The following is a 24,869-nucleotide window of genomic DNA, read 5'->3' on the forward strand; positions in this document are numbered from 1 at the left end:
CAGCCTGCTGTCACCAGTCGCCTCTTTCAGTGGGGCAGCTGGTGGGGTGACCAGGGAGCCCCACTGGCACCTGCCTTGGCTGGCCTGGGGCCTGCGGGCTGGGGGCAGCTCATGCATTGAGTGTCTGCCCCCTGGTGGTCAGTGCACATCACAGCAACTGGTCGTTCCACCATTCTGTCAATTTGCATATTAGGCTTCTATTATATAGGATAGCAAATTTATCTGCAATTCCCATGATGTGAAGTGATAGCATACTTATTTGATATCATGTAGGACTATATGTATTTCAACATGTTATATATCAGATACAGCATTCTGTATATATGGCAAAGAAAAACATTACAGGGCTGTGATTTTTTTAAAACATTTTAAAACTTAAATATTGTCATTTTAAATTCTTAGTATAACTAGTCTATTAAATCATTTCTTCAAATGACTAAAAACCATAAATATCTTTATTTAAACTTTGAAAAAGGGATGGCTTCCTCTTCATACCCTGCATTTTTTTTGTTTATATCCCTCTATGTCCAAGGGAGAGTGTTGATCTTAGAATACAGAACCACAAGAACAGGATACGTGATTTTTTCAAATACCAAGTATTTGGAAATGTTTGCTTATAAACAAAAATATGGAATATAGAAATTGACACTTATTTTAGTATGGACCTAAATCTGACCTTCTAGGATTACTATATCACTCTTTTCATATAGAAAGAACTCAGTTTTCTCAGACCCTTATATCCTCAACAGATTATATTTCTAAATCAAAATGAAAATAAACTGATGTAAAACAAGTCTCTAATGTAAACGTAATTTTTCTTGAATTCATTTATATGGTAACTAGTGACCCGGTGCATGGATTTGTGCACATTAAAAAGAAATTAATTAGAAGGTGGCCAGTGGGGCAGTACTTGGTAAGATGGGCCACACACGCCCTGGAGCTAACCTCCCACAGTCCCTCTCCAGGCAGCCGCACCTGGGGTGGCACTGTGGCTCAAAGGGCATCTACAGAGTAAGCAGGGTCCCTCCGGCAGGTAGGGTCCCTCAGCCGGGCCTGCAGGGATTGGGCCGAAGTCAGCTCTCCAACATCCTCCAAGGGGTCCTAGAGTGCAAGAGGGCACTCGGCAAAGTTGCTATCGTACAGGGTGTGAAACACAAATGCAAGTGTGCAGTAAACCAGATTCAGGGCCGACAGTGCCCCAGCAACAACATAACCCACAGCTGAAGGTGAAATCACACGGCCCCACGAGGAATCGGGCTCCCTCCTCTCTGGTTTTGGGGTGCATTACCCGAGAACTGCCGCTGCAAAGTCACTGCCACTAGGCAGCTCCTGCGTTGAGTGCCTGCCCCATGGTGGTCAGTATGCATCATAGCAACCAGTTGGACGGGCGGAGGGACACTTAGCATATTAGCCTTTTATATATATAGATGAGTCACAGGTATTAAAAAATAAAAGTTTAAGTCATATTAAAATCTCACCTACTGAACGATTGGAAAGGTAATTCCGAAGACTGATATTGCCTAATTGATCCGGTGTCACTTGGTCCACTTGAAGACAGATTTCTGTATCTTCCCCTCGGATGTGAATCTCCCCATTAACACCAGTAATTTTAAACATCACGACTGACATCTAACAATGATTACATAAATAATATTAGTATACCAAGTAATTAAAACAAAAATTTTAAAAAATAACTCAAGAAACTACAATCTCTAAAAATACAACTTAGGCCTAATAAACCAAATACATACTTGTGATCAAAAGAATGTGGTTACTACATTATTGTCATAAATTTCAGCCCCCTTTCTTCTTACTCAGTCAAGAGAATTTTTTGAACACAAAGACTAATTACATGACATTTTCATGAGAAATTATTTTCATTAAAAGCTGAACATATTTTCCAAATCATCCACAGAATATCTCACTGGGTGAAGAGGCTTAAATAAACCAGTAATATATTTCTTTTGTAGAAAGCCCCTCATAGGAACTACCAACCTTATCATCAAACTATTTCAAAGTATATTTAAATTGAAACTAAAATAAAGGTGAAAAATAAAAGATGAAAAAAGATAGAACCTCCCCTCCTCAATACAAAAAAACAAAATTTTTAAGTGAAATTCAGAGAAAAACAATTCAGTAAGATGAATTTTCAAGAATAGAAAATGAGTTTTCAAGAGAGAACAAAGTGAATCACCCACAATCTGATCATTTTATATATTAATGTCTTAACATGTGAACACATTAAGTTGGCATTTCTCTTCATAGAATTTCTGAAATGATTACCAGGTCACTATGGTTTTCTTGAGCACCCTCTGAATTTGTACTGATGGCATCTGGAGAGGTTTCACCATAATTCTGTAGGTTTGCAGTGGCATTTGCACTATTTGCTGGGTTCTGATAATTTGTACTTGAGTTCTTTTTAATAACTGAAATAATACAAAATAAACTAATAAAATCAGTTTTACCAATAATCCAAAAATGTTTATTTATCTAACCAAAATGGGCTATCCCTTTAACTTTTTCCAAAGCATAGCCTTGTTTAAAAGACAATAAACAAAGAAAAATTAAATTGTAATTAGTTAGCAAATAATAATAACTTCTCACAATAAAATGTTAGAGATACTTAAGCCCTAAACTTAGTCTGAAATCTACCACAGCTGACTTCAGCCTGTGTTCTCCATGCAGGCACAGTGCTTCTGTAACTAGCAGGTTCGTGGTCAGCCAGCGTGGCCCGCTTTACTCTATTCTACATTGGATAATTCCAGTCTGACCACTTAATTTTTCTTTTTAGTACCCTACAGTAGCTTCTAATGATCTTCTACATGAAGTTAATTCCACTACCATCAATGTAATAATTCTCCACTCTTATCTACCTGCCATACTTTCTCAATGTGCTGTTATTATTTCCATATTTCTCAAATTCTCTGAGGTAAAAGACAATTTTTTTAAGTGTCTGTCACAAATCAATTATTAGAAAATTACTAGAAAAATTAGTAAATTACTAGAAAGACTAGAAAAGCCAAAGACATACAAAACATAGTCTCAATGTTTTTATTATATTTACTACCATATAATAAGCTTCCATGAGCAAATCCTGCTATGGAATTAAGTAGATACAGTCTGGAGTCCTGTCCTAGGACCACATACTTAAGAATCATCATGCTAATTAAGGTCACCTAATCAACATTTCACATATAGAAGTCTCTGTAAGAGTGCTAGTAGCCTTAATGCTATTCTGCTTTATGATCTACTAGAGGCCCGTGCATGAATTCATGCATGGGTGGGGTCCAGCCAGCACACCCCAATCGAGGCTGATCAGGCAGGACCAGTCGGGGGGAGGGGACGCGGCCAGCTGGGAAGGGCTGCAGGCAGTTGGCCGGCCAGCCCCGCCCCCTGGTCGAACTCCAGGTTGAGGGGACAATTTGCATATTAGCCTTTCATTATATAGGATATACAAATAAATGCTAGGTGTCAGCCACACACAAAAAAGAGAAATATATGGTTAAAAGAAGCACATATAAGATACATATATATAATATAAATGCTTTATTGTATTGTTTTACCTTTTTCCAGAAAACTATCACTTCCATCACTTTCTAACAACTGTTCTTCCAATAACGTGCTGTCAAGTGAAATGGTATCCAATGAAGTTTGTGAGGAGCTTCTTTTTATGTTCTTGTAAGATGTACAGTGTGGAACCAGGTTCGATGGGCAGTGTTCCTTAGGCTTCCCACTGTTAACAAACAAAATTATTAGAAGATCATCACATATAAGGTAAAAAAGTCTTTCTAAAAAATACCTCTAACAAAATAAAAATATGTATACAGTATCCACAAATTTATAAATTATATTTTATAAATATAACCTTAAAGTATTTTCATGTTTTGAAGAACCTGCTCTTCCATGTGTTAATTCTAACAATGCCATATTTTGCCATGCGATTTCAGGTCCAAAATATGCTCACACACAAACTCCCCCGCCCCCTCCCAATAGCACACTGTTACCTTAAAGATGACTGTGATTTAAGTGTTCTCACTGTGGGTGCTTCTTCTTTACTGAATTCCAGGTTCTCAGTGAGTGAAGCTGTTTCTGGGAGCAAATCTTCAGCTTTGAAGATCGACTTTATGGTTTCATTTCTTTCACTAGTTAAACTACTTGAAAGCACATTTTGATTACCATCATTATCAAATGACAGCATGTCTGAATGTTCTCTGTAGTTTAAGACACTATTTGAATCTGTATGAGATAATTTCCTTTTGTCCCTTGTTTCTAATCCAATTTGTTCTGAGCCACTTTTGCAAAGAATTCCACTACTTTCATCTTCACTTATTCTCTCTAAATTTTTATCTGACAAATAATCCAGAAAAGAAATACCTTTTTGCAGATTTGTGTCACTAGCTGATTTAAAAAGCAAAGGATCCTTCAAAGGGACATGGCTAAGGTCAACACTCATAGATCTGTTCTCTGACATATGATTAACAGTTACACTTCTAATTTGATTGATACCATTACTAACTTGTTTCCTTTTTGAAGACAAGAATTCTCTGTTTTCTGTAGGCAAATAATCGGGAACTACTGGGTTCACACCTCCAGAAATAGAAGACTTAAGAGTATTTGCTTGTTCCACTGGATGTAGTAAAAGAGCCACTTCTGCACTTTTAAGTAAAATTCCAATGCAAACGGATGTCTGACTAGCAGGACTGCCAGTCACCGCTTCTACATCATTCCTTAAGTTCTCTGAAAGGAGGATAAGTGATTCATGGAGGAAAAGCAAGAACAAATACTGGTAGTGATTGATCTGCATACTGACGTGTTTATGAACATGAACCAGGACATGAATATCTGCATCTGATGAAGAGGAAAATCTTAAAAATGTATCGGAAGATTTCTGCCTTCCATTTGTTAAGGGCTCAGACTCTGTACTGTAATACTCCTTCAAGAGCTTTTTCCGCTTCAATCGGCCAGTCAGATCACTAGATTCACTTTGTGATGTATTTAGAGATATTTGATTACAAGTCTGAAGCTCTTTTTGAGACAGTGCATACCTTGTTGGCTGACAAATCCAGAAGGAAAGAGGGAAAGAGTCTACAAAACTTAGTGGTCGTCCTTTTCCGCTTTTCATCCCTTCATAATCTATCCAAAATTGAGAAAAGTACACAGCCCAAACATCTGTGGCAGCAGAAGTTTTAAGAGTGTGTTTACTCAACTTGGGAGTAATATTTCCTTTATAAACTTCATGCATTTTGGTATCTTGTTCATGAGCATGTCTCTGGAAGATTGGATGTAGAAGATTAAAACTGTCACCTGACTTGGGGAAGCTAGTATATGTTTTACTGAAAAAGTCACAATCTTTAAAGTCTTGAAACAAGGCTTCTAGGTCAGAATGTCGACAGTTTGGACAGTGCCTTGTATTTGTGGCAATCATTTCAGAACTCTGAATAGAAATTGCATGTGGTTGATCTTGATGACATTCAGATTTCATTTCAGAAGGAATAACAACCTAGAAAAGAGAAAATATTTAAAAAAATAAAAATATATTAAAATCCATATAAGATAAAATAATCAAGAACATGACTTAGCTAAGGAATTCTTTTTGATATTACCCCTCAAAATACTAGTTTCCTATCCAGACATAAAATACTCTCCCCCCAAAAAAATCTTTTTATTAAACTGAGTAAAAAGGATTTAAGTGATTTACCACTAAGAAACACTTGAAAAACAAACATAAGTAATGAATAATGTGCATAGCATACAAATATATTTGCATATAACATATCACAAAGTTAAAAATTTTTTAATTAAATCAGTACTATTAAATGCTTACTATGCCCTGTACATATAAGAAAGTGCCAAGTTTAAAAAAGGAAAAATTTTAAAGATATTTGAGGTTCAAGGAATTTGGAGGATGAATACATGAGTAAATGGAATGACTTGATAGATGTTAATCACTTTTCTGGGAGAAAACAATTAAGAAAATAAACTTAAGTGCATAGGTGCAACTATTTACTAAAATAATTTTCCAGAGATGATTAATCCCAGTGCTTAAGATACATCAAAGAATTCAAAGTGATTGTTTTTAAAACTTTTCATACTCAGAAAATGTAAAGATCATTATATAATTGTATCTTAAATTATAATTATAAATATCACAAAATGTGTTTCTTTATATTGAATATAAAGATCTTTGAAACATTTCTGCACTGTAATTGTTAAGTATTATTAACTTCATTTTACAGAGAATTAAAGGTACATAAATTTAGTCTTCCATCAACACTGAAATTTTCATCCATGCCCAAGTCTTATTCTATTTACTACACTAAACTGTTATTCTTTTTTTAATTTTCCCTCCGTTAAAGTTTAAATATCCAAGGAATTCAGACTACTAGTTACCTGGCTATAATTTAAAGCAACTTTCTATTACCTTTGGGTATTAATAATAGAATAAGTGTGAATAAATAATACTTAGATATAATTTTAAAGCTTCATTGTATTATTTACTCTCCTTAAAACAAAATTTTATCAGCTCCGGTGAGAAGTATGAAAAAAATGACTGATTTAAACTTCTACTGATTACCTCCAAATGGATAAGCAATGAAAAATAAATAAAAGAAAGATAAAGAAGCAGGAAAAAGTCTCTTAAAGCTTCTATAACTGAAAACCAAAATTAAAACAAATTTCAAAATCAAAATTAAGATCGCAATGAAGCTGATTTAAATTAAGCACCCCTCTTAAACTCTGGAAATTAAAATGGTGTTAACTTTTCTTCTATAACAATGGTTATGTTCTCATAGGCACTTGTTTATATGGTACCTTTAGCATTAGGCCATCAACTCGAATATCAACATGCTCATCAGATTTTGAATTGTCATTCAACTTGTATATAGCCATAAATTGACTAAGGCTCTGTTTTAAATCCAATAGAAATTGATTTAACCACAGAATACTTCTTTCATCCACAGTAAACTGTAGTGCATTCAGCTGGCTATAAAGGTTGGGAGATGGAACTGTGGAGAAAAAAAATTTTTAAAGATTTTTAATAAACAGATAGTTCTTAACCTTCTCTGAGAACAGAAAAGACATTTTTCACAAGTTTTATTCTTTTTCAATTTAGGTAAAAAGATTTTCAGATGTTCTTTCCAAAATTGAAGTGACACGTGTGGATTGATAGCAAACACATTTAGACAGATAAAAACAATTTTTTGTTTCACTAACTAAAAAAATATGTAACTTAATCTAAAACTAGCTATATAAATGGGAAATACTGTTTACATCTATTTTCCGAATGTGATAGTACCAATTAGCAAACTTCAAAAAACCTTATCTTTTTAATGAATTATGACACCAAAGTTGTGATCGTTAATCCCTTATTTCAATAAGGACTTTTACTACCTGAATCTGAATATGAATCCTCCACAATGAAAGAACCAAGTCTTAACGATTAATTTCTTATGAAAGTGGTAAACCAGGCAAATCTTTTTGACAGGAGGGACCACGTGCAGTTTTACTCTCCCCTTAATCCTAAACCTACCATAGTACTTAGTGCAAAGTGAAAACTCAATTATCCCTTAAATGATCAAATGAATACTCTTTTTCATAGCTTCCCAAAATAGAAGAATGTCTAGGAGTTGATAAATGTTTTAGTGCCAATATATATTCAAGTAATATTTATAATTAGAGTGTATATCGGTTCCTGAAATCCACATATATTTGCATCATAAAAGCCAATATTATGTTCAGATCATTTTGATGAAGATATTTTATTCTAAATATTCAGACCTATTTACTTCTACCAAAGCAAAGTAGTATGTATATGTATGTATGTATGTGTGTGTGTGTGTGTGTGTGTGTGTGTATATATATATATATATATATATATATATATATATATATAAATTTTAAACTATATTAATTTAAGGAAAATAGGCTCAAGTGGTGGGATACCAGTAAAGATAGCATTATAACAATGTCCTGAATAGGATTTATTTGCCTGCTTGCCTGCCTGCCTTCCTTCCTCCCTCCCTCCCTTCCTTCCTTTCCTCCTTCCCTCCCTCCCTTCTTCCTTCCCTCTCTCTTTTCTCTCTCTCTCTCTCTCTCTCTCTCTCTCTCTCATTTACTTTCTTTTAGCAAAGATTCACTGAATGGTAACTAATTTTGTGAATTGTGTTAAGCACAAAGAATTAATTTTTAAAAATAGGGTATGGTCCTTTTCTTAAAAAGTTCATAGTCCATTACACAAGACAGACATGAAAATAGCAAAATTATAATTCAAGTCCAACAGAGAAATTCAATTGGGATGTAGAGGGGCTTGTCAGAAATAGCAAGGAAGTGGGATGCTGAGAAAGGGAAGAAAGGAGAAGGAATCTCAAGTATATATTAAGTGATGATGACAGCCACAGAAGAGACTAGACAGCAAATGTGGTCCTCAAGGCTAGAGCACAAAAGGAAAGGACCCTGACTGAGATCTGAGACAGAGGAAGAACCCTGGTGCTCTAAGCAGCAGAAAGATCTATATGCAGTTTCTAATGGGGGTCTACTTCTGAAATAGATAATTATGTAGCGATTAAAGTATTTAAAATCAACTTGGAGAAACCTAGGATATGCTCATATAATTGAGAGAAAAGAACAGTATGTAAATCAAGTATGTAAAAGAAGCATGCAATAAAAACAGAACAATACAAAAACCAAGATGGCGGCATAGGTAAACACTGGAAATTGCTGCCTCCCACAACAACTTCAAAAAAACAAGGAAAAGACAAAACGGACATCATCCAGAACTACAGGAAGGCTGGCTGAGTGGAAATTCTACAACTAGAAGAAAAGAGAAAAGCACACTGAGACCCAGAGGCGCTGCGGAAGTAAAGTGCAGAGGTACGGAGGCTCGAGCACGCGCACGGAAAGGGGCTCGTACCTGAGGACACGGCTGTCTTTTTGAATCAGGAGGGAGTCACAAGCTCCGAACTGCTCTGAACTCCGGTTCCGGGAAGTCTCTGGAGACCCAGGACTCATAGGGGGAGAAACTGGACTGTCTGGCAGCAGGAAGAACTCGGAACTTGAGGGCGGCTTTCCCTCAGAGGTGCTTGCAGCAATTATCGGGACACTGAGACGTGCGACCCCTTAGGGCAGGACTGAGAACCAGTCATAGCTGCTTGCTCCACCCTTTGATTCCCTGAGACCTCGCCCCACCCAGGCTGCAGCAGAGGCTTTTGCATATGAATGCCCTGGCCCTTTGCAACCTGAAAATTACCTAACAAATTGTAGCTGGGCCAGACAGACCCAGAACTTCCAAGAGAAGGTCCAAGGCCCCACAGCAGCTTGCATTGCTTCACAGCTGGGCCTCATCTGGGCACCTCCAAACTCCAAAAAAGGAAGGGGAATCTGCAGTTCTCTTCGTAGCTCCTGCTGGGTAACCTCAGGCAGAGGCTAAATTAGCACCTCCTTAGATCCAAGAGCCAGTATACCCAGTGGTCAGACGGGGACCATCCAGATTACAACTCTTCAGATCCATAAGGGACACACTCAGGGGGCAGACTCAGTGAGCACCAAAGCCCCACTGAAGCAAGTCTTGCCCCAGAAGGGTGTCTTCAGCACAGAAGTTCTCCCACTGCAGACACAGCTGATTCTCACTGCCAACTGGCCTGGAGGTCAATTCCTCCCAGTGATACCTACAACAATCAAGGCATAACTACAACAAGACTGTGCACAAAGCCCACAAGGGGGTGCACCAAGAGTGTCCAACTCAGGTAACTGGGGAGGCTGAGCCACTGGGCCCTATAGGACACCTAGCACACAAAACCACTCTACCAACACAGGGAAGCATAAAAAATGTGGAGACAAAGAAACAGGTCACAAATGACAGAAATGGAGGAAAGCAAACGACTGGATATAGAGTTCAAAACCACGTTTATAAGGTTTTTCAAGAATTTTATGGAAACCGCCGATAAATTTAGTAAGACCCTCAAAAAGACGGGTGAGACCGCCAATAAATGTAGTGAGATCCTCAAGAAATCTAATGAGACCCTCGATGTTGTGATAAAGGACCAACTAGAAATTAAGCATACACTGACTGAAATAAAGAATATTATGCAGAGTTCCAACAGCAGACTAGAGGATCACAAGAATCAAGTCAAAGATTTGAAATACGAAGAAGCAAAAAACACCCAACCGGAAAAACAAAACGAAAAAAGAATCCAAAAATATGAAGATAGTGTAAGGAGCCTCTGGGACAGCTTCAAGCATACCAACATCCGAATTATAAAGGTGCCAGAAGAAGAGAGAGAGCAAAATATTGAAAACCTATTTGAAGAAATAATGACAGAAAACTTCCCCTACCTGGTGCAAGAAATAGACTTCCAAGTCCAGGAAGCGCAGAGAACCCCAAACAAAAGGAATCCAAAGAGGACCACACCAAGACACATCATAATTAAAATGCCAAGAGCAAAAGACAAAGAGAGAATCTTAAAAGCAGCAAGAGAAAGACAGTCAGTTACCTACAAGGAGTAACCATATGACCGTCAGCTGATTTCTCAACAGAAACTTTGCAGGCCTGAAGGAAATGGCAAAAAATATTCAAAGTGATGAATGCCAAGAACCTACAACCAAGATTACTTTACACAGCAACGCTGTCATTCAAAATTGAAGGTCAGATAAAGAGCTTCACAGATAAGGAAAAGCTAAAGGACTTCATCACCACCAAACCAGTATTATATGAAATGCTGAAAGGTAGCCTTTAAGAAGAGGAAGAAGAAGAAGAATGTAAAGATACAAATTATGAACAACAAATACACATCTATCAACAAGTGAATCTAAAAATCAAGTGAATAAATAATCTGATGAACAGAATAAACTGGTGATTATAATAGAATTAGGGGCATAGAAAGGGAGTGGATTAACTATTCTTGGGGGGGAAAGGGGAGGGGATGTGGGAAGAGACCGGACAAAAATCATGCATCTATGGATGAGGACAGTGGGGGCGGGGGGGGGGGGGGTGAGTGCGGAGGGGGGGTGGGAACCGGGTGGAGGGGAGCTATGGGGGGATAAAAGAGAAACAACTGTAATACTCTGATTAATAAAGATTTAATTATTTAAAAAAGAACAGAACAATACTCTACTTCTTGTTATGGTTTGAACTATGTCCCCTCAAAATTGATATGCTGAAGTTCTAATCTCCAGTACCTCATAATGTGAATGCATATGCAGATAAGGCTTTTAAAGAGACAATCGTATATAGTAAAAGGCTAATATGCAAATATACCGAACAGCAGAACAACCAAACAACTGGTCACTATGACATGCGCTGACCACCAGGGGCCAGACCAAGGCAGGGCGCCAGTCGCTGTCATTGGGGCAAGCCTCTGATGGTTACTGAAAATTCTTTGCTCCCGCGCACCGTGGTCCCACCCGGCGCTCACACCCGCTGCCAGGGCCAGAGCCTCTGCTCTGTTGTTTAAACCACTCAGTGTGTGCTTCTTTGTTATGGCAGTGCTATCACACTAATACGTTTAGGTATTAGAAGAAGTTGCTCTAAATTATAGGCTATTTTTTAAATTTTGGCAGTTTATAAATATATAATAAACATATTACATTTATAATTATTTTAAAAGTTGTATTTTTTTGTGTGTTTTTTTAAATATATTTTATTGATTTTTTACAGAGAGGAAGGGCGAGGGATAGAGAGTTAGAAACATCAATGAGAGAGAAACATCGATCAGCTGCCTCTTGCACACTCCCTACTGGGGATGTGCCCGCAACCAAGGCACACACCCTTGACCGGAATCGAACCTGGGACCTTTGAGTCCGCAGGTCGATGCTCTATCCACCAAGCCAAACAGGTTAGGGGAAAAGTTGTATGTTTTTATTTTTATTTTTATTTTTTTTTTTTTTAAATATATTTTATTGATTTTTTACAGAGAGGAAGAGAGAGAGATAGAGAGTCAGAAACATCGATGAGAGAGAAACATCGACCAGCTGCCTCCTGCACATCCCCCACTGGGGATATGCCCGCAACCCAGGCACATGCCCTCGACCGGAATCGAACCCGGGACCTTTCAGTCCGCAGGCCAACGCTCTATCCACTGAGCCAAACCGGTCTCGGCAAAAGTTGTATGTTTTTAAAGTTAGATAGGTTAACTGAGAAATGAAACATAAGGAATGAAAGTGGATCCCTATACATGGGAATTCAGTATACTACCCTCTTAACATTTAAGTGTGTTTGAAAATTTTCCATAATAAAAATTTAAAACATAACCTAGCAATTCCACTCCTACATATCTAGGGGTCTAGAATTTAAATTGCTGGGAGAAAATTTATATTTGTATCAGAAAAAATGTATAGATTATAGAATGAGATTTTAATTCCTTTGGCACGTGTTAATAAAACTGATTGAAATAAACCTAGATTAGAAGTTAGAAATCCTGGAAACTAGCCTTCACTCTGAAGAAAAATTACTAGTTCAATGATGCATTACTTAAGGAAAACAATTTTGGGAGGTGTGGGAGAGGGCTGGAAACAACAGGATTACCCAATAATAGACAAATGGCTGTGAATGCCTGGGGAAACAGTGGGGAGAAATGAATTTCGATTTAGAAGACCCATGCTTGAGTTTCAGCTGTGCCATTCTACTGTTTATAAGGTGTTGAGCAAATATCTTTATCTTAATTTTCTCATCATTTTAGTCAGAAAGGTAGAAGAAACAAACTAATGAGAAACACACAAGACTGTTGGAAACATAAAGCGGTGAGGATTAGATCCCAAAATCTGGCACAAAGAAAAATTAAAGTGATAAAATAGTTCTATGTTTGTTTCTCCAAAGTAATTTCCAGGCTACCCCCCTTTGTTTTTAAATATTTTTTAAATTTATTTTTAGAGAGAGAAATATTGATATGAAAGCAAAACATTGATCAGCTGCCTCCTGCACACCCCCAGCCAGGAATCTAGCCCACAACCAGGACATGTGCCCTGACTGGGAATTGAACCAGCAACCTTTCATGGTACGGGATGATGCCCAGCTGAGCCACACTGCCCAGGGCAGGCTACCTTCCTTTTATGTAACAACGAAGGCATGAGATCAGAAATCCCCTTTGAAACTAAGAACCTATATTAAGTCAATATTAAACAAATGGGCAAAGTAGGTCAAACTATTTTGGAATCCCACTTTTAAAGAGAGGACGTAAAAAAATTTTTTCCCAATAACATAACCTATTTCATTTAAACACTTTTATTCAACTACGATTTTTAACTGCAATAATGAAAAAGGTACCACATAAACAAGGCAAATTTTAGTTTGAAGGACTCCTAGATCAATGGAGACAAACAAAACAGAATTTTAACATTCAAAGAACACAAATGTAGAATCATTTTAACTTTAAGCAGAGAAAGTAGGTTACAAATAAAAATTCATGTAATATATGTTTAACTAAAGACAAATGCCAAAAGTTGTCCAAGGTGTATATATATATGGACATTAAAACCAGGCCAAAAAATTCTGTGTAGCTAAAAGGATAACTTCATTATTTATTTTTTCCAATTAAATACAGTTTTATATTTATGTAGCAGAAATATCAATGGAGTTTGACTAAAGGGAAAAAATTATCTTAGTCTATAAATAGCCTAACTGTCATTAAACAGTCACCAAGTATAAAAATAAGTAAAAATTCAGGGATAAAATGAAACACGAATACTACATAATTCCTGACATCAAGTATCCTACAAGCTAGTGAGGGAAAAGAACATATGAACAAATAATAATATATTAAAAGGCTATACTAGAATCGTATACTATACACAACGATAACAAGAGTAAAGAACAATGGACCTTTGCTTCTTTTTTCACATTTATAAAACTAAAAAACTTAGCAAGAAAAAAAACAACTTCCCAAGTCTTGAACAAATGATAACAAAACAGGAAACCCTCTTACTTGGAAAATCCTTTCCATCTGGATAGTAATATTCTGTGAATTCTATATAGACAGCTGACATTTCTTGTGGAAGATACAGGGATTTTTTATTGCAAGAAATCATACTTTTGGGGGAAGAACGACATTGTTCTGCTGTAGAGACCTAAAAAAATAATTAAATTTCCTAAAGTAACACTGAATATCAAAGCCCTTATGCAGCATAAATATCACTTCAAACCCTTAAAACTGCTTCCAATAATTTCTGAATGGTTAATTTCCAAAGAAAATTTTATTATATAATTAACTTCACATTAAGTTATTTTAAAATCAACTATTCAGAAAACTATAATCTCTTTGGAATATTATCAATTACAAAATCAACTTGTACAACATTCCTTGCGAACTTATTATTTTGAGCCTTAAGATAACAGACAGAATATTTCTTTTTTTTTCTTTTCTTTTTTTTTAGACAGAATATTTCTATAAGATAATACAAATAAGTCAATGGCAGGGTCTGGACATAGTTCTAAGTCCACAAGATTAAAAAGCTTCTCTAATATATACTTTATAATAATTCTCTACTCAAATTTCTTTATTAAGAAAAGTATTATATACAGTTTTAGTTTGAGATGATAAAAAATTATGAAGATAAACAGTGGTGATAGTTGTACAACAATGTGAATATACTTAATGCCAATGAACTCCACACTTAAAAATGATTAAGATGGTAATTTTTATGTTACATATATTTTACAATAAAAATAATACAATTATGCTCCTCAAATCCTTTAAATTATTAAAAATACACTATTAGTTGTTTTTTTGTTTGTTTGTTTTTTAATATTTTATTGATTTTTTACAGAGAGGAAGGGAGAGAGATAGAGAGTTAGAAACATCGATGAGAGAGAAACACCCAGGTACATGCCCTTGACCAGAATCGAACCCGGGACCCTTCAGTCCGCAAGCCGACGCTCTATCCACTGAGCCAAACCGGTTTCGGCATAAATACACTATTAGTTTTAAGGTTCTCATTATACTCACCCCAAAACTGATGATTTATAATTATATTAAAAATGTATATACTAATTTCCCCAAAGTTCAACCAATAGAGTTTTATCAATTTCACTTATTTATGCTTACTTAGTAGACTAGAGATGTATCTACAAGTAATTTTTTTCATTCATTCAACAAACATGTATATTTCTCACAAAGTGAAATGCTTTTTCAATAGTTTTCTCCTATGTAAGTTACTAATCAAACCTTTTGATTATTTGTAGTCTATAAATTTAAGTCAGTTCTTTATATTATTTAATTAAGAAGCTTTTCTCTGCATATGTGAAAATAAATCCTTTTCAAGTCAAAGTGTCGTTATTTTAATAGTCAATGGCTTATTCCCCCTTTTTCTTTAATAGTTAGAAAGTTATTAAAAATGGAATGAATATCCTATTTTATTTTCTTCCAGTTACTGTTGTTTTGTTTTCGTGTATTTGTATTTGTATATGTGGAATTTCTTTACCATATTTCACCTTCAACCATTTGAGATTATGGATAATTCATTACCATTTAAATTTATCAAATCTTCCTAATTTAAAGTCTGTTTCAAATGAAATGCACTATGTATAGAATGTAAAGAAAGAAGCAAGTGCACAATAAAAAACACACACACACAACTCTTAAATCAGGATTTCCCAAAATTAGCACCATTTAGGGCCAGATAATTCTTTGTTGTGGGGGTCATCCAGTACATTGTACAATGTTAAGCAGAATCACTGGTCTCTACCCACTAATGTCAGTAGCAACCTCCTCCAACTGTGATAACCAAAATTGTCCTCGGACAATACCAAATATCCCCTAGGGAGCGAAATTGGCCTCAACTGAAAATCAATGAGTAAAATGAAAACTTTTCAGATAAAACTAAGTTCAAAGTCATAGGCTTATCAAAATAAATGAGAACATTTCATAAATGCTAATACACATCTGAAATACTTCCTTTTATTTTTAAAAAATACATCACATATTCTATTGTGTTGGTCTCAAGGACTGTGAGGTTAGACCATGTTGTGAGATCACAGCCTGAATAATATTTTTAGTGGAAATAGGATATAGAGTTCTTAGCTATAAAATTATGTGCACTATATAGACAATACTTGGTAGTTCAATAAAGCAAAAAGGTATTTTAGTTTCTTCCACTAAGACAATTGTGTAATAAGGAATCTGGACTACAGAGGAAGGTCTGGCCTTTGTCCCTGCCCCTGGGAGGCAATTCTAAGCTACTGGAATTTCCTATTCATGGTGGATGACTCCAGGACCACAACACGATAGTTTATGCCCACAAGATGTCTCAGAGTAGGACTGGCCACATTTTGATTGCCTTAGTAGTGACTAGGGTGGACACCTTGGGTCACGGGGTATCAGTCTACCTAGAGACTGAATTCAACTACGTGGGCAATATTTCATGCATACTGGTATATGTCCATGTCAGGAGGCTAAGGTATCCTGAGGAAAAAAGCAAGTTCTGAATTTAGAACCCTCCCAGGCTCCATGTTATGCTCTCCTATGGCTGATTCTAATTTATATTCTTTCCCCTGTAATAAATGTGACTCTGACTATAATTGATTTCAGCAAGTTCTGTGAATTTTTCCAGTGAATTCTCCAATCAGTGGGCAGCTTATGGAAACTCCTGAACTTGAGTTGCTATCAGAAGTCTGGTGCAGACTTGGCAATTTAAAAGGACTTCGAGCTTAACCACACAATGAGCCTAACCCTGGGAAACTACACACACAGAAATTAATGAACTAATATTTTCTATCCTATCTAATTTAGTCACTTCACAAAACTAGTCAAGATGTTTTAAAACAAAATGGTGGCATTAGTTTAGAAAAGTTGCTTGCAGAAGATACTAAATGTATTTATCAGAAGATTTAATTTAAAAAGTGAAACATACCTGATATATATTGAAATCTGCAAGTCTAACCACAACAGAACTAGACATTAACTTAGCTTTGGACTGTTGAGAAAACACTGAATGTATTCTGGAAGTCCCTTTCACAGCAGAGTCTTTCTCTGTGGGAAAAAAATTCCTTTCAGTTTACTGCAAATATTTTTTTCTAACAGTCATTCTTTTACTGTTATGACAGCTACTAAAAATAAAGGGAAACTCTGATTTCTCAAATGAGATAATATATGTGGAAATACCTAACTAATATATGTAAATTGATATAAAAATGTTAAGTTATTGTGATTATTTTTTCATGTTGATTAGCCCTTAACTAGGAATCACATCACATTTAAGGTACTTTCATGTGATAACTTTTGGCTGAAATATTTATTAAGAGAAGTCTAAACATTTAAGAGTCAAATATTCTATCTGGGTATTAGCTTTATATATTTTTAAAAAGTGCTTTGTTCCATACACATATGGTCTGAATGAGATGCAGGATATTCATACACTAATTAAACACAATAGTTATTCACAGAAACCACCATTTTATGAACACACACATACACACACACACACACACACCAGGGTAATGCCATGAATACAATATCAGGGGAATGCCATAATGTTGTTATAAGTAAAATACCTGTTTGTGTGTGCTGGGGAGAGGCATGTGTTGGGGATTTAGGTGGTGAACCTACATTATGATCCTTTATAGCCTGTTTAAGCATTTCAACGTTGCACTCAAATTCATGTAACAACTCGTCAGCCCATCCATTTTTTGTCTTGGTTGCATCACTAAAATACATCCAATGATTACAACTATCTCCTGAAAAACAAGAAATTGCACTGAAAAGTTCACCATTTTCATTTATTCTCTTATGCTTTTAGTGAGATTTATTCATATTCAAGGGATTCTTCACTTTCCCAATAAATTTATAGCCTTTACCTACTACAGGTTTTAATATTCCTAGAAAATATGAGCAAACATTTGGAATAGAGGGAAAGAAGATCAAAAGGAAATAATCTAGGAGGGTTTCCACCTAGAAGCAACCCTTGCTAAAATGTCACTAATAGTTTCCAATGGAAGCAGCACTGCTGGTGTACCTTCACTGAATGCTCCACCACCTGGTATAGCTCCACCAGACAGAATCCCAGAGAACACCAGCATAGAAAATAGTCTTTTCATCAAAGATCCATTGAAAAGTGATTGACAAAAACTTACCCATAAAAATGATGAGGATTATTAAAAAACTGAAGAAATCAATAAAAATTCCCAAGATAGACATCAGTCATAAAGATATCTATACTAATAAAAGGATAATATGCTAATTACACCGGACGTCTTCCAGACCACCTTTGGGATGTCCTTCCTGACAAAGCCGGCCAGGGCAAAGCTTCCCAAGGTCCCAGGCACATGTGGCTGCAGCCGGCCTGGGCAAACCCACCCCTGTTCCCAGGTGCCTGTGGCTGGCCAGAGAGAGGGAAGCCCAGGTTCCAGGTGCCTGTGACCGGCCCAAGGAGGGGAGCCTGGGTCCCTGGTGCGGGGCCAAGGCAGAGGCAGCTGGGGGCAATCAGATCAGCAGGGGAGCAGTTAGGGATGATCAGTCAGGCAGGCAGAGGTGGTTAGGGGCAATCAGGCAGGCAAGCAGAGGGGTTAGGGGCGATCAGGCAGGCAGGCAAGCACTCAGGAGCCAGCGGTCCCGAATGTGAGAGGGATGTCCCAAATTGGAGAGGGTGCAGGCCAGGCTGAGAGACCCTACACCCATCCGCCCGCCCCTCCCCCCCCCCCGGCCGTGCATGAATTTCTAGTATCTATATAGAAGTTTTTACAGAAATAATTTAAAAATCAGGATTATGTTTCTCTGTAGCAACTAATGAAAGAAATCTACACTAATAAAAGAAAAAGACGCTAATTGACCGTACCTTCGCTATGCCCAAGCCACGCTCACCAGCCAATTAGAGCGACTATATGCAAATTAACCAAACCAGGATGGCGGCCAGCAGCCACGGAGCTGGAGCAAGCCAGAGGCTTGGTTGCCCCAGCGATGGAGGAAGCTAAGCTTCCCGCCTGCCCTGGCCGGCTGTGGCCTCCACAAAAGGCAAGAAAGTTTCAATTATAGAAGCTAAATAAATCCCAGATACCTGCTTCCAGCCAGCCTCTACTGGGAGCTTGGGTGGCTGTGGGCTGTGGCCAGACTGCAAACAGCCATCAGCCCCTCACCCAGGTTGGCCAGGCACCCCAGCAGAGAACCCTACCCTGAAGGGGTGGTGGCCAGCCTGCAAACAGCCATCAGCCCCTCACCCAGGCTGGCCAGGCACCCCAGGGGGGACCCCTATCCCTGAAGGGGGTGTGGCCAGCCTGAAAATGGCCCTGAGCCCCTCACCCAGGCTGGCCAGGCACCCCAGGAGGGACCCCCATCCTGAAGGGGCTGTTGCCAGCCTGAAAACAGTCATCAGCCCCTCACCCAGGCTGGCCAGGCACGCCAGCAGGACCCCCCACCCTGAAGGAGGTGTAGCCAGCCTGCAAACAGCCCTCAGCCCCTCACCCAGGCTGGCCAGGCACCCCAGCGGGACTCCCACCCTGATCTGGGACATGCGTCAGGGCAAACCAGCCAGTCCCACCCATGCACCAGGCCTCTATCCTATACAATAAAAGGTAATATGCAAATTGACCCTAACAGCAGAAAGACTGGGAACGACTGGTCACTATGACACAAACTGACCACCAGGGGGCAGATGCTCAATGCAGGAGCTGCCCTCTGGTGGTCAGTGTGCTCCCACAGGGGGAGCTCTGCTCAGCCACAAGCCAGGCTGACAGCTGCCAGTACAGCGGTGGTGGTGGGAGCCTCTCCCGTCTCCTCAACAGCGCTAAGGATGTCCGATTGCAGCTAGGCCTGCTCCCCGTTGGCAAGTGGACATCCCCCGAGGGCTGCCGGGCTGCCAGAGGGATGTCTGACTACCAGCTTAGGCCCAATCCCCCGGGAGCGGGCCTAAGCCAGCAGGTGGTCATCCCCCAAGGGGTCCCAGACTGCGAGAGGGCACAGGCCGGGCTGAGGGACCCTCCCGAGTGCACAATTTTTTGTGCACCGGGCCTCTAGTATGTATATAAAAGGGTTAAGAAAAGAAAATCTACTTTATAACTAAAAGTTTTACCTCAAAATATGAATGATTTCTACTGTTAAAAATATTTTAGGTATATGTAGCTAACTTATGAATCCGGAGAAATAAAATATAAGAAAAAGCCCCTCTAACAAAAATCAAAACAAATAGTACAATCTTTAAAAGCTGTCAGGTAGTGATATAGAAAGGACAAACAATGGGAGATAACAAATTGTAAACAGAAAAATGTTATCACTTTTTAAAATCCTAGAAAACTTAGTTATTTGTGTGAATTAAAAACAACAAACCACATACCACCAAAATGCAGAGATGTGCATAAGGTCAAATTACTTAATTTGGCCATAAACATACATTCTTTTGCTTTTATAAATTATTTGAGGTGAGGAACCTATCACTATTTGATTATTAAGGAGCCTAATTAAATCTTATTGACAAAATTTCAAAAATAGAGAAAATTTTTTTTAATGTACCTGGACTTCTATGACTTTGCTAAAATCTTTTGTTATTCTTTTGCTTTAAATTCTTTTCATTTTTTAAATATCTAAAAATATCATTAAAAAATTTAAACATATATTGATTAATAAACTTTTTGGGTAACAACAGAATTACACAAATATATATCCTCTGTATTATGATTTTTTTAAAAAGTTTTAAATTAGTTATTTAGATTATTGCCATTGTCTAACAACTATACTTTCTAATAATCTACATAAACTCAATATAAAATGCATGAAAATTTCCTATGGCAGTTATATTTTCTTGGTAAGACACTATAGGGGGGGAAAAAACAAAAGCCTTGATTTCCTTTTGCTTTAAAAATTACATTAGCTCTCTAAGTGTGAAGAAGAGAGCACTCCATCAGCAGAGGCCCTGCCACACAAGGAGGAATGAAAGGGTGGACTTTGTTTTTCTAGTGCAGTTTGGAGAAAAATAGATAGGATGGAGCTCAGTCTGAAAAGAGCAAGAACACGAATACGCTAATTTAGGCCTTTGTCTTCATTTCAATTCTAAAGAAAAGAATGCAATGAAGAGTTCTATCAGGGGAGAGGAATAAACTGGAATTACAACTGAAATACGGAAAGGCTTCCTGAATAATCAACGGAAAACTCACAAGAGAGAACCCTGATACCCAAGGACCAAAGGTGGAGACCACAAAGAGACTGGTAGGAGGGGCGGAGCTGCCAAAGGGCTGGCCGGGCACCCACAGATGGCAAGTGAAGTCCCAGAGAGATATCTCAGCTGTGTGTGTGTGTGGCGGGGGGGGGCGGCGGGGGGTAGTGCCACTGAGAACTCTGGTATCTAATCCAGAAGCTGGGCTCCCAAGCAGAGAACACCAAACTGCAGAAGGTAGCCAGATAACAACTAGCTGTGAAAAGCAGTGGGGTGCTGTCTGCCAGGGAGTGGCAGCTGAAAGTTCAGGCACCGTATTAAAGGGCCAATGCACAAAATTTCCCTGTGGAGCCACCCACCTTGTGCTCTGGCAGAGGGAGGGTGAAGTGGACTGGAGCTGTGAGACCAGAACCCAGGACAGAGGACTCGGAGGACAGAGTTCAGAAGGCAGACACCCCAAATTTCCAGGGCTGAATCATTCCCTCACACAGCAGAGGACACCTTTCCCACATAGACATCTGCCTTGCCTGGGGAAAAGACAGTTGACACATCCTATTGGAAAACATCTTGCGCTGGGGCCACTTAAGAGATAAAAAATAACAATTAGCCTCCAGGCAGAAGCAACTGCTCCACCCTGCTGAAAAACTCTCACTACACCTTAGGATGATTGCCTTGGGGCAATTCAAATCAGAATCCTATTAGTCTGTAGACAGAGGCGGTATCTGGTGACTTTGAGTCTTTGCCTGATCCAATTAGTCAGAAACAGCCTTTAACACTGTCCTGCCATAGAGATTGAGAGGTGAAGAGAATCTACCTAATACATAGTCATAAATTCAAACAGACAACCAAAACGAGGAAACAAAGAAACAACCCCCAAATGAAAGAACTAGTGAATTCTCCAGAAGAAGAGATAAATGAGGCAGAGATAAAAAATTTATCTGAAACAGAGTTTAGAGTAATCATGTTAAAAATGCTCAACAGGAGAAATCAAGATGGCGGCATAGGTAAACAACTGAAATTGCTGCCTTGCACAACCACTTCAAAAATACAACTAAAAGACAAAACAGACATCATCCAGAACCACAGAAAGGCTGGCTGAGTGGGAATTCTACAACTAGAAGGAAAGAGAAAAGCACACTGAGACTCAGAGGAGGTGCAGAAGTAAAGTACAGAGGTACGGAGGGGCACGTGGAAAGGGCTAGCAACTGAGGACGCGGTTTACTTTTTCAATCCGGAGGGAGTCACAAGCTCTGGACGGCTCTGAACTCCAGTTCCAGGTGAGTCTCTGGAGACCCAGACTCATATGGGGAAAAACTGGACTTTCTGGCAGCAGGTGGAACTTGAAGGCAGCTTTCTCTCAGAGGTGCTTGCAATAATTACGGTGGGACACTGAGACCCGAGGACTCTTAGGGCAGGACTGAGGGTAAGCCATAGCTGTTTGCTCTGCCCTGTTGATTCCCTGAGACCCCGCACCACCCAAGCTGTGCACAGAGGCTTTTGCATATGAATGGCCTGGCCCTTTGCAATCTAAAATTACCTAACAAATAAAACTGGGTCAGAGAGAACCAGAACATCCAAAAGAAGGCCCAAGGCCCCACAGCAGATTGCATTGCTTCACAGCTGGGCCTCATCTGAGCACCTCTAAAACCCAAACAAATAAGAGGAATCTACAGATCTCTCCCTAGCTCCTGCTGGGTAGCCTCAGGCAGAGGCTAAATTAGCACCTCCTTAGAGATCCAAGAGCCAGTGTACCCCGTGGTCAGAGTGGGACCATCCAGATTACAACTCTTCAGATCCATAAGGGACACACTCAGGGGGCAGACTCGGTGAGCACCAAAGCCCCACTGAAGCAAGTCTTGCCCCAGAAGGGTGTCTCCAGCACAGAAGTTCTCCCACTGCAGACAAAGCTGATTCTCACAGCCAATTGGCCTGGAGGTCAATTCCTCCCAGTGAATACCTACAACAATCAAGGCTTAACTACAACAAGACTGTGAACAAAGCCCACAAAGGGGTGCACCAAGAGTGTCCACCTCAGGTATTTGGGGAGGCTGAGCCACTGGGTCCTATAGGACACCTAGGACAGAAAGCCACTCTATCAACACAGGGAAGCAGCCAAAATGCGGAGACAAAGAAACAGGTCACAAATGACAGAAATGGAGGAAAGCAACCTACTGGATATAGAGTTCAAAACCACACTTTTAAGGTTTTTCAAGAATTTTCTAGAAACCACCAATAAATTTAGTGAGATCCTCAAGAAATCTAGTGAGACCCTAGAGGATATAAAAAAGGACTAACTAGAAATTAAGCATACACTGACTGAAAGAAAGAATATTATACAGACTCCCAACAGCAGACCAGAGGAGCGCAAGAATCAAGTCAAAGATTTGAAATACGAAGAAGCAAAAAACACCCAACCGGAAAAACAAAACGAAAAAAGAATCCAAAAATATGAAGATAGTGTAAGGAGTCTCTGGGAAAACTTCAAGCATACCAACATCCGAATTATGGGGGTGCCAGAAGAAGAGAGAGAGCAAGATACTGAAAACCTATTTGAAGAAATAATGACAGAAAACTTCCCCTACCTGGTGCAAGAAATAGACTTACAAGTCCAGGAAGCGCAGAGAACCCCAAACAAAAGGAATCCAAAGAGGACCACACCAAGACACATCATAATTAAAATGCCAAGAGCAAAAGACAAAGAGAGAATCTTAAAAACAGCAAGAGAAAGACAGTCAGTTACCTACAAGGGAATACCCATACAACTGTCAGCTGATTTCTCAACAAGAACTTTGCAGGCCAGAAGGAAATAGCAAGAAATATTCAAAGTGATGAATGCCAGGAACCTACAACCAAGATTACATTACCCAGCAAAGCTATCATTCAGAATTGAAGGTCAGATAAAGAGTTTCACAGAAGAAAATGCTAAAGGAGTTCATCACCATCAAACCAGTATTATATGAAATGCTGAAAGGTATCCTTTAAGAAGAGGAAGAAGAAAAAAAAAGTAAAGATCCAAATTATGAACAACAAATACACATCTATCAACAAGTTAATCTAAAAATCAAGTGAATAAGTAATCTGAGGAACAGAATAAACTGGTGAATATAATAGAATCAGGGGCATAGAAAGGAATGGACTGACTATTCTCAGGGGTGGGGGAAAGGGGTGTGGGGGGTGCGGGAAGAGACTGGACAAAAATCATACACCTATGGATGACAACAGTGCCGGGGGGGGGGGGGGGTAAGGGCAGAGGGTGGGGTGGGAACCAGGTGGAGGGGAGCTATGGGGGGAAAAAAGAGGAGCAACTGTAATAATCTGAACAATAAAGATTTAATTTAAAAAAAAATAATAAAATAATAAAAAATAAATGCTCACCAGTATGAAAAAAGATATAGTAACTATGAAAAAAAGAACAGTCTGAGATAAAGAATGACATAACAGAAATAAAGAACACATTGGAAGGAATACACAGCAGCTTAGGGGAAACTGAAGATCTAATCAGTGAATTAGAAGACAGAGTTGAAAATATCACTCAATTAGAGAACCAAAAAGAAAAAAACAACTAAAAAACAGGAGGACAGCTTAAGGGAGCTGTGGGGCAATGAGAAACGTAACAATATTAGAATAGTAAGTGTGCCAGAAGAGGCAGAAAGGAAGAAAGGCATAGAGAAGGTGTTTGAAGAAATAAACTCCCTAACCTGGTACAGTAAAAAGTCACACAAGTTCAGGAGGCACAAAGAACCCCCAACAAGAAGAGCCCAAACAGACCCAGGCCCAGACACATCATAATTAAAATGCCAAAAAAT

The 24,869-nt window shown here is 38.6% G+C and overlaps 1 protein-coding gene across 1 annotated transcript in view; it reads right to left on the minus strand.

Annotated features, from left to right (window-relative positions):
• Positions 1 to 24,869, minus strand: part of BLTP3B (bridge-like lipid transfer protein family member 3B) — an 89,315-nt gene that overhangs the window by 13,556 nt on the left and 50,890 nt on the right. The window contains exons 10-17 of the mRNA XM_081084501.1: positions 17,477 to 17,659; positions 16,837 to 16,955; positions 13,914 to 14,055; positions 6,811 to 7,004; positions 4,005 to 5,500; positions 3,564 to 3,733; positions 2,284 to 2,426; positions 1,479 to 1,629 (exon numbers count right to left, since the gene is read on the minus strand). Of these exons, the coding sequence (XP_080940627.1) occupies positions 1,479 to 1,629; positions 2,284 to 2,426; positions 3,564 to 3,733; positions 4,005 to 5,500; positions 6,811 to 7,004; positions 13,914 to 14,055; positions 16,837 to 16,955; positions 17,477 to 17,659 (2,598 nt within the window). The remainder of the gene's footprint in view (positions 1 to 1,478; positions 1,630 to 2,283; positions 2,427 to 3,563; positions 3,734 to 4,004; positions 5,501 to 6,810; positions 7,005 to 13,913; positions 14,056 to 16,836; positions 16,956 to 17,476; positions 17,660 to 24,869) is intronic.

Source organism: Myotis nattereri (assembly GCF_964212035.1).
Source record: "Myotis nattereri genome assembly, chromosome: 2".
Lineage (NCBI taxonomy): Eukaryota > Metazoa > Chordata > Mammalia > Chiroptera > Vespertilionidae > Myotis > Myotis nattereri.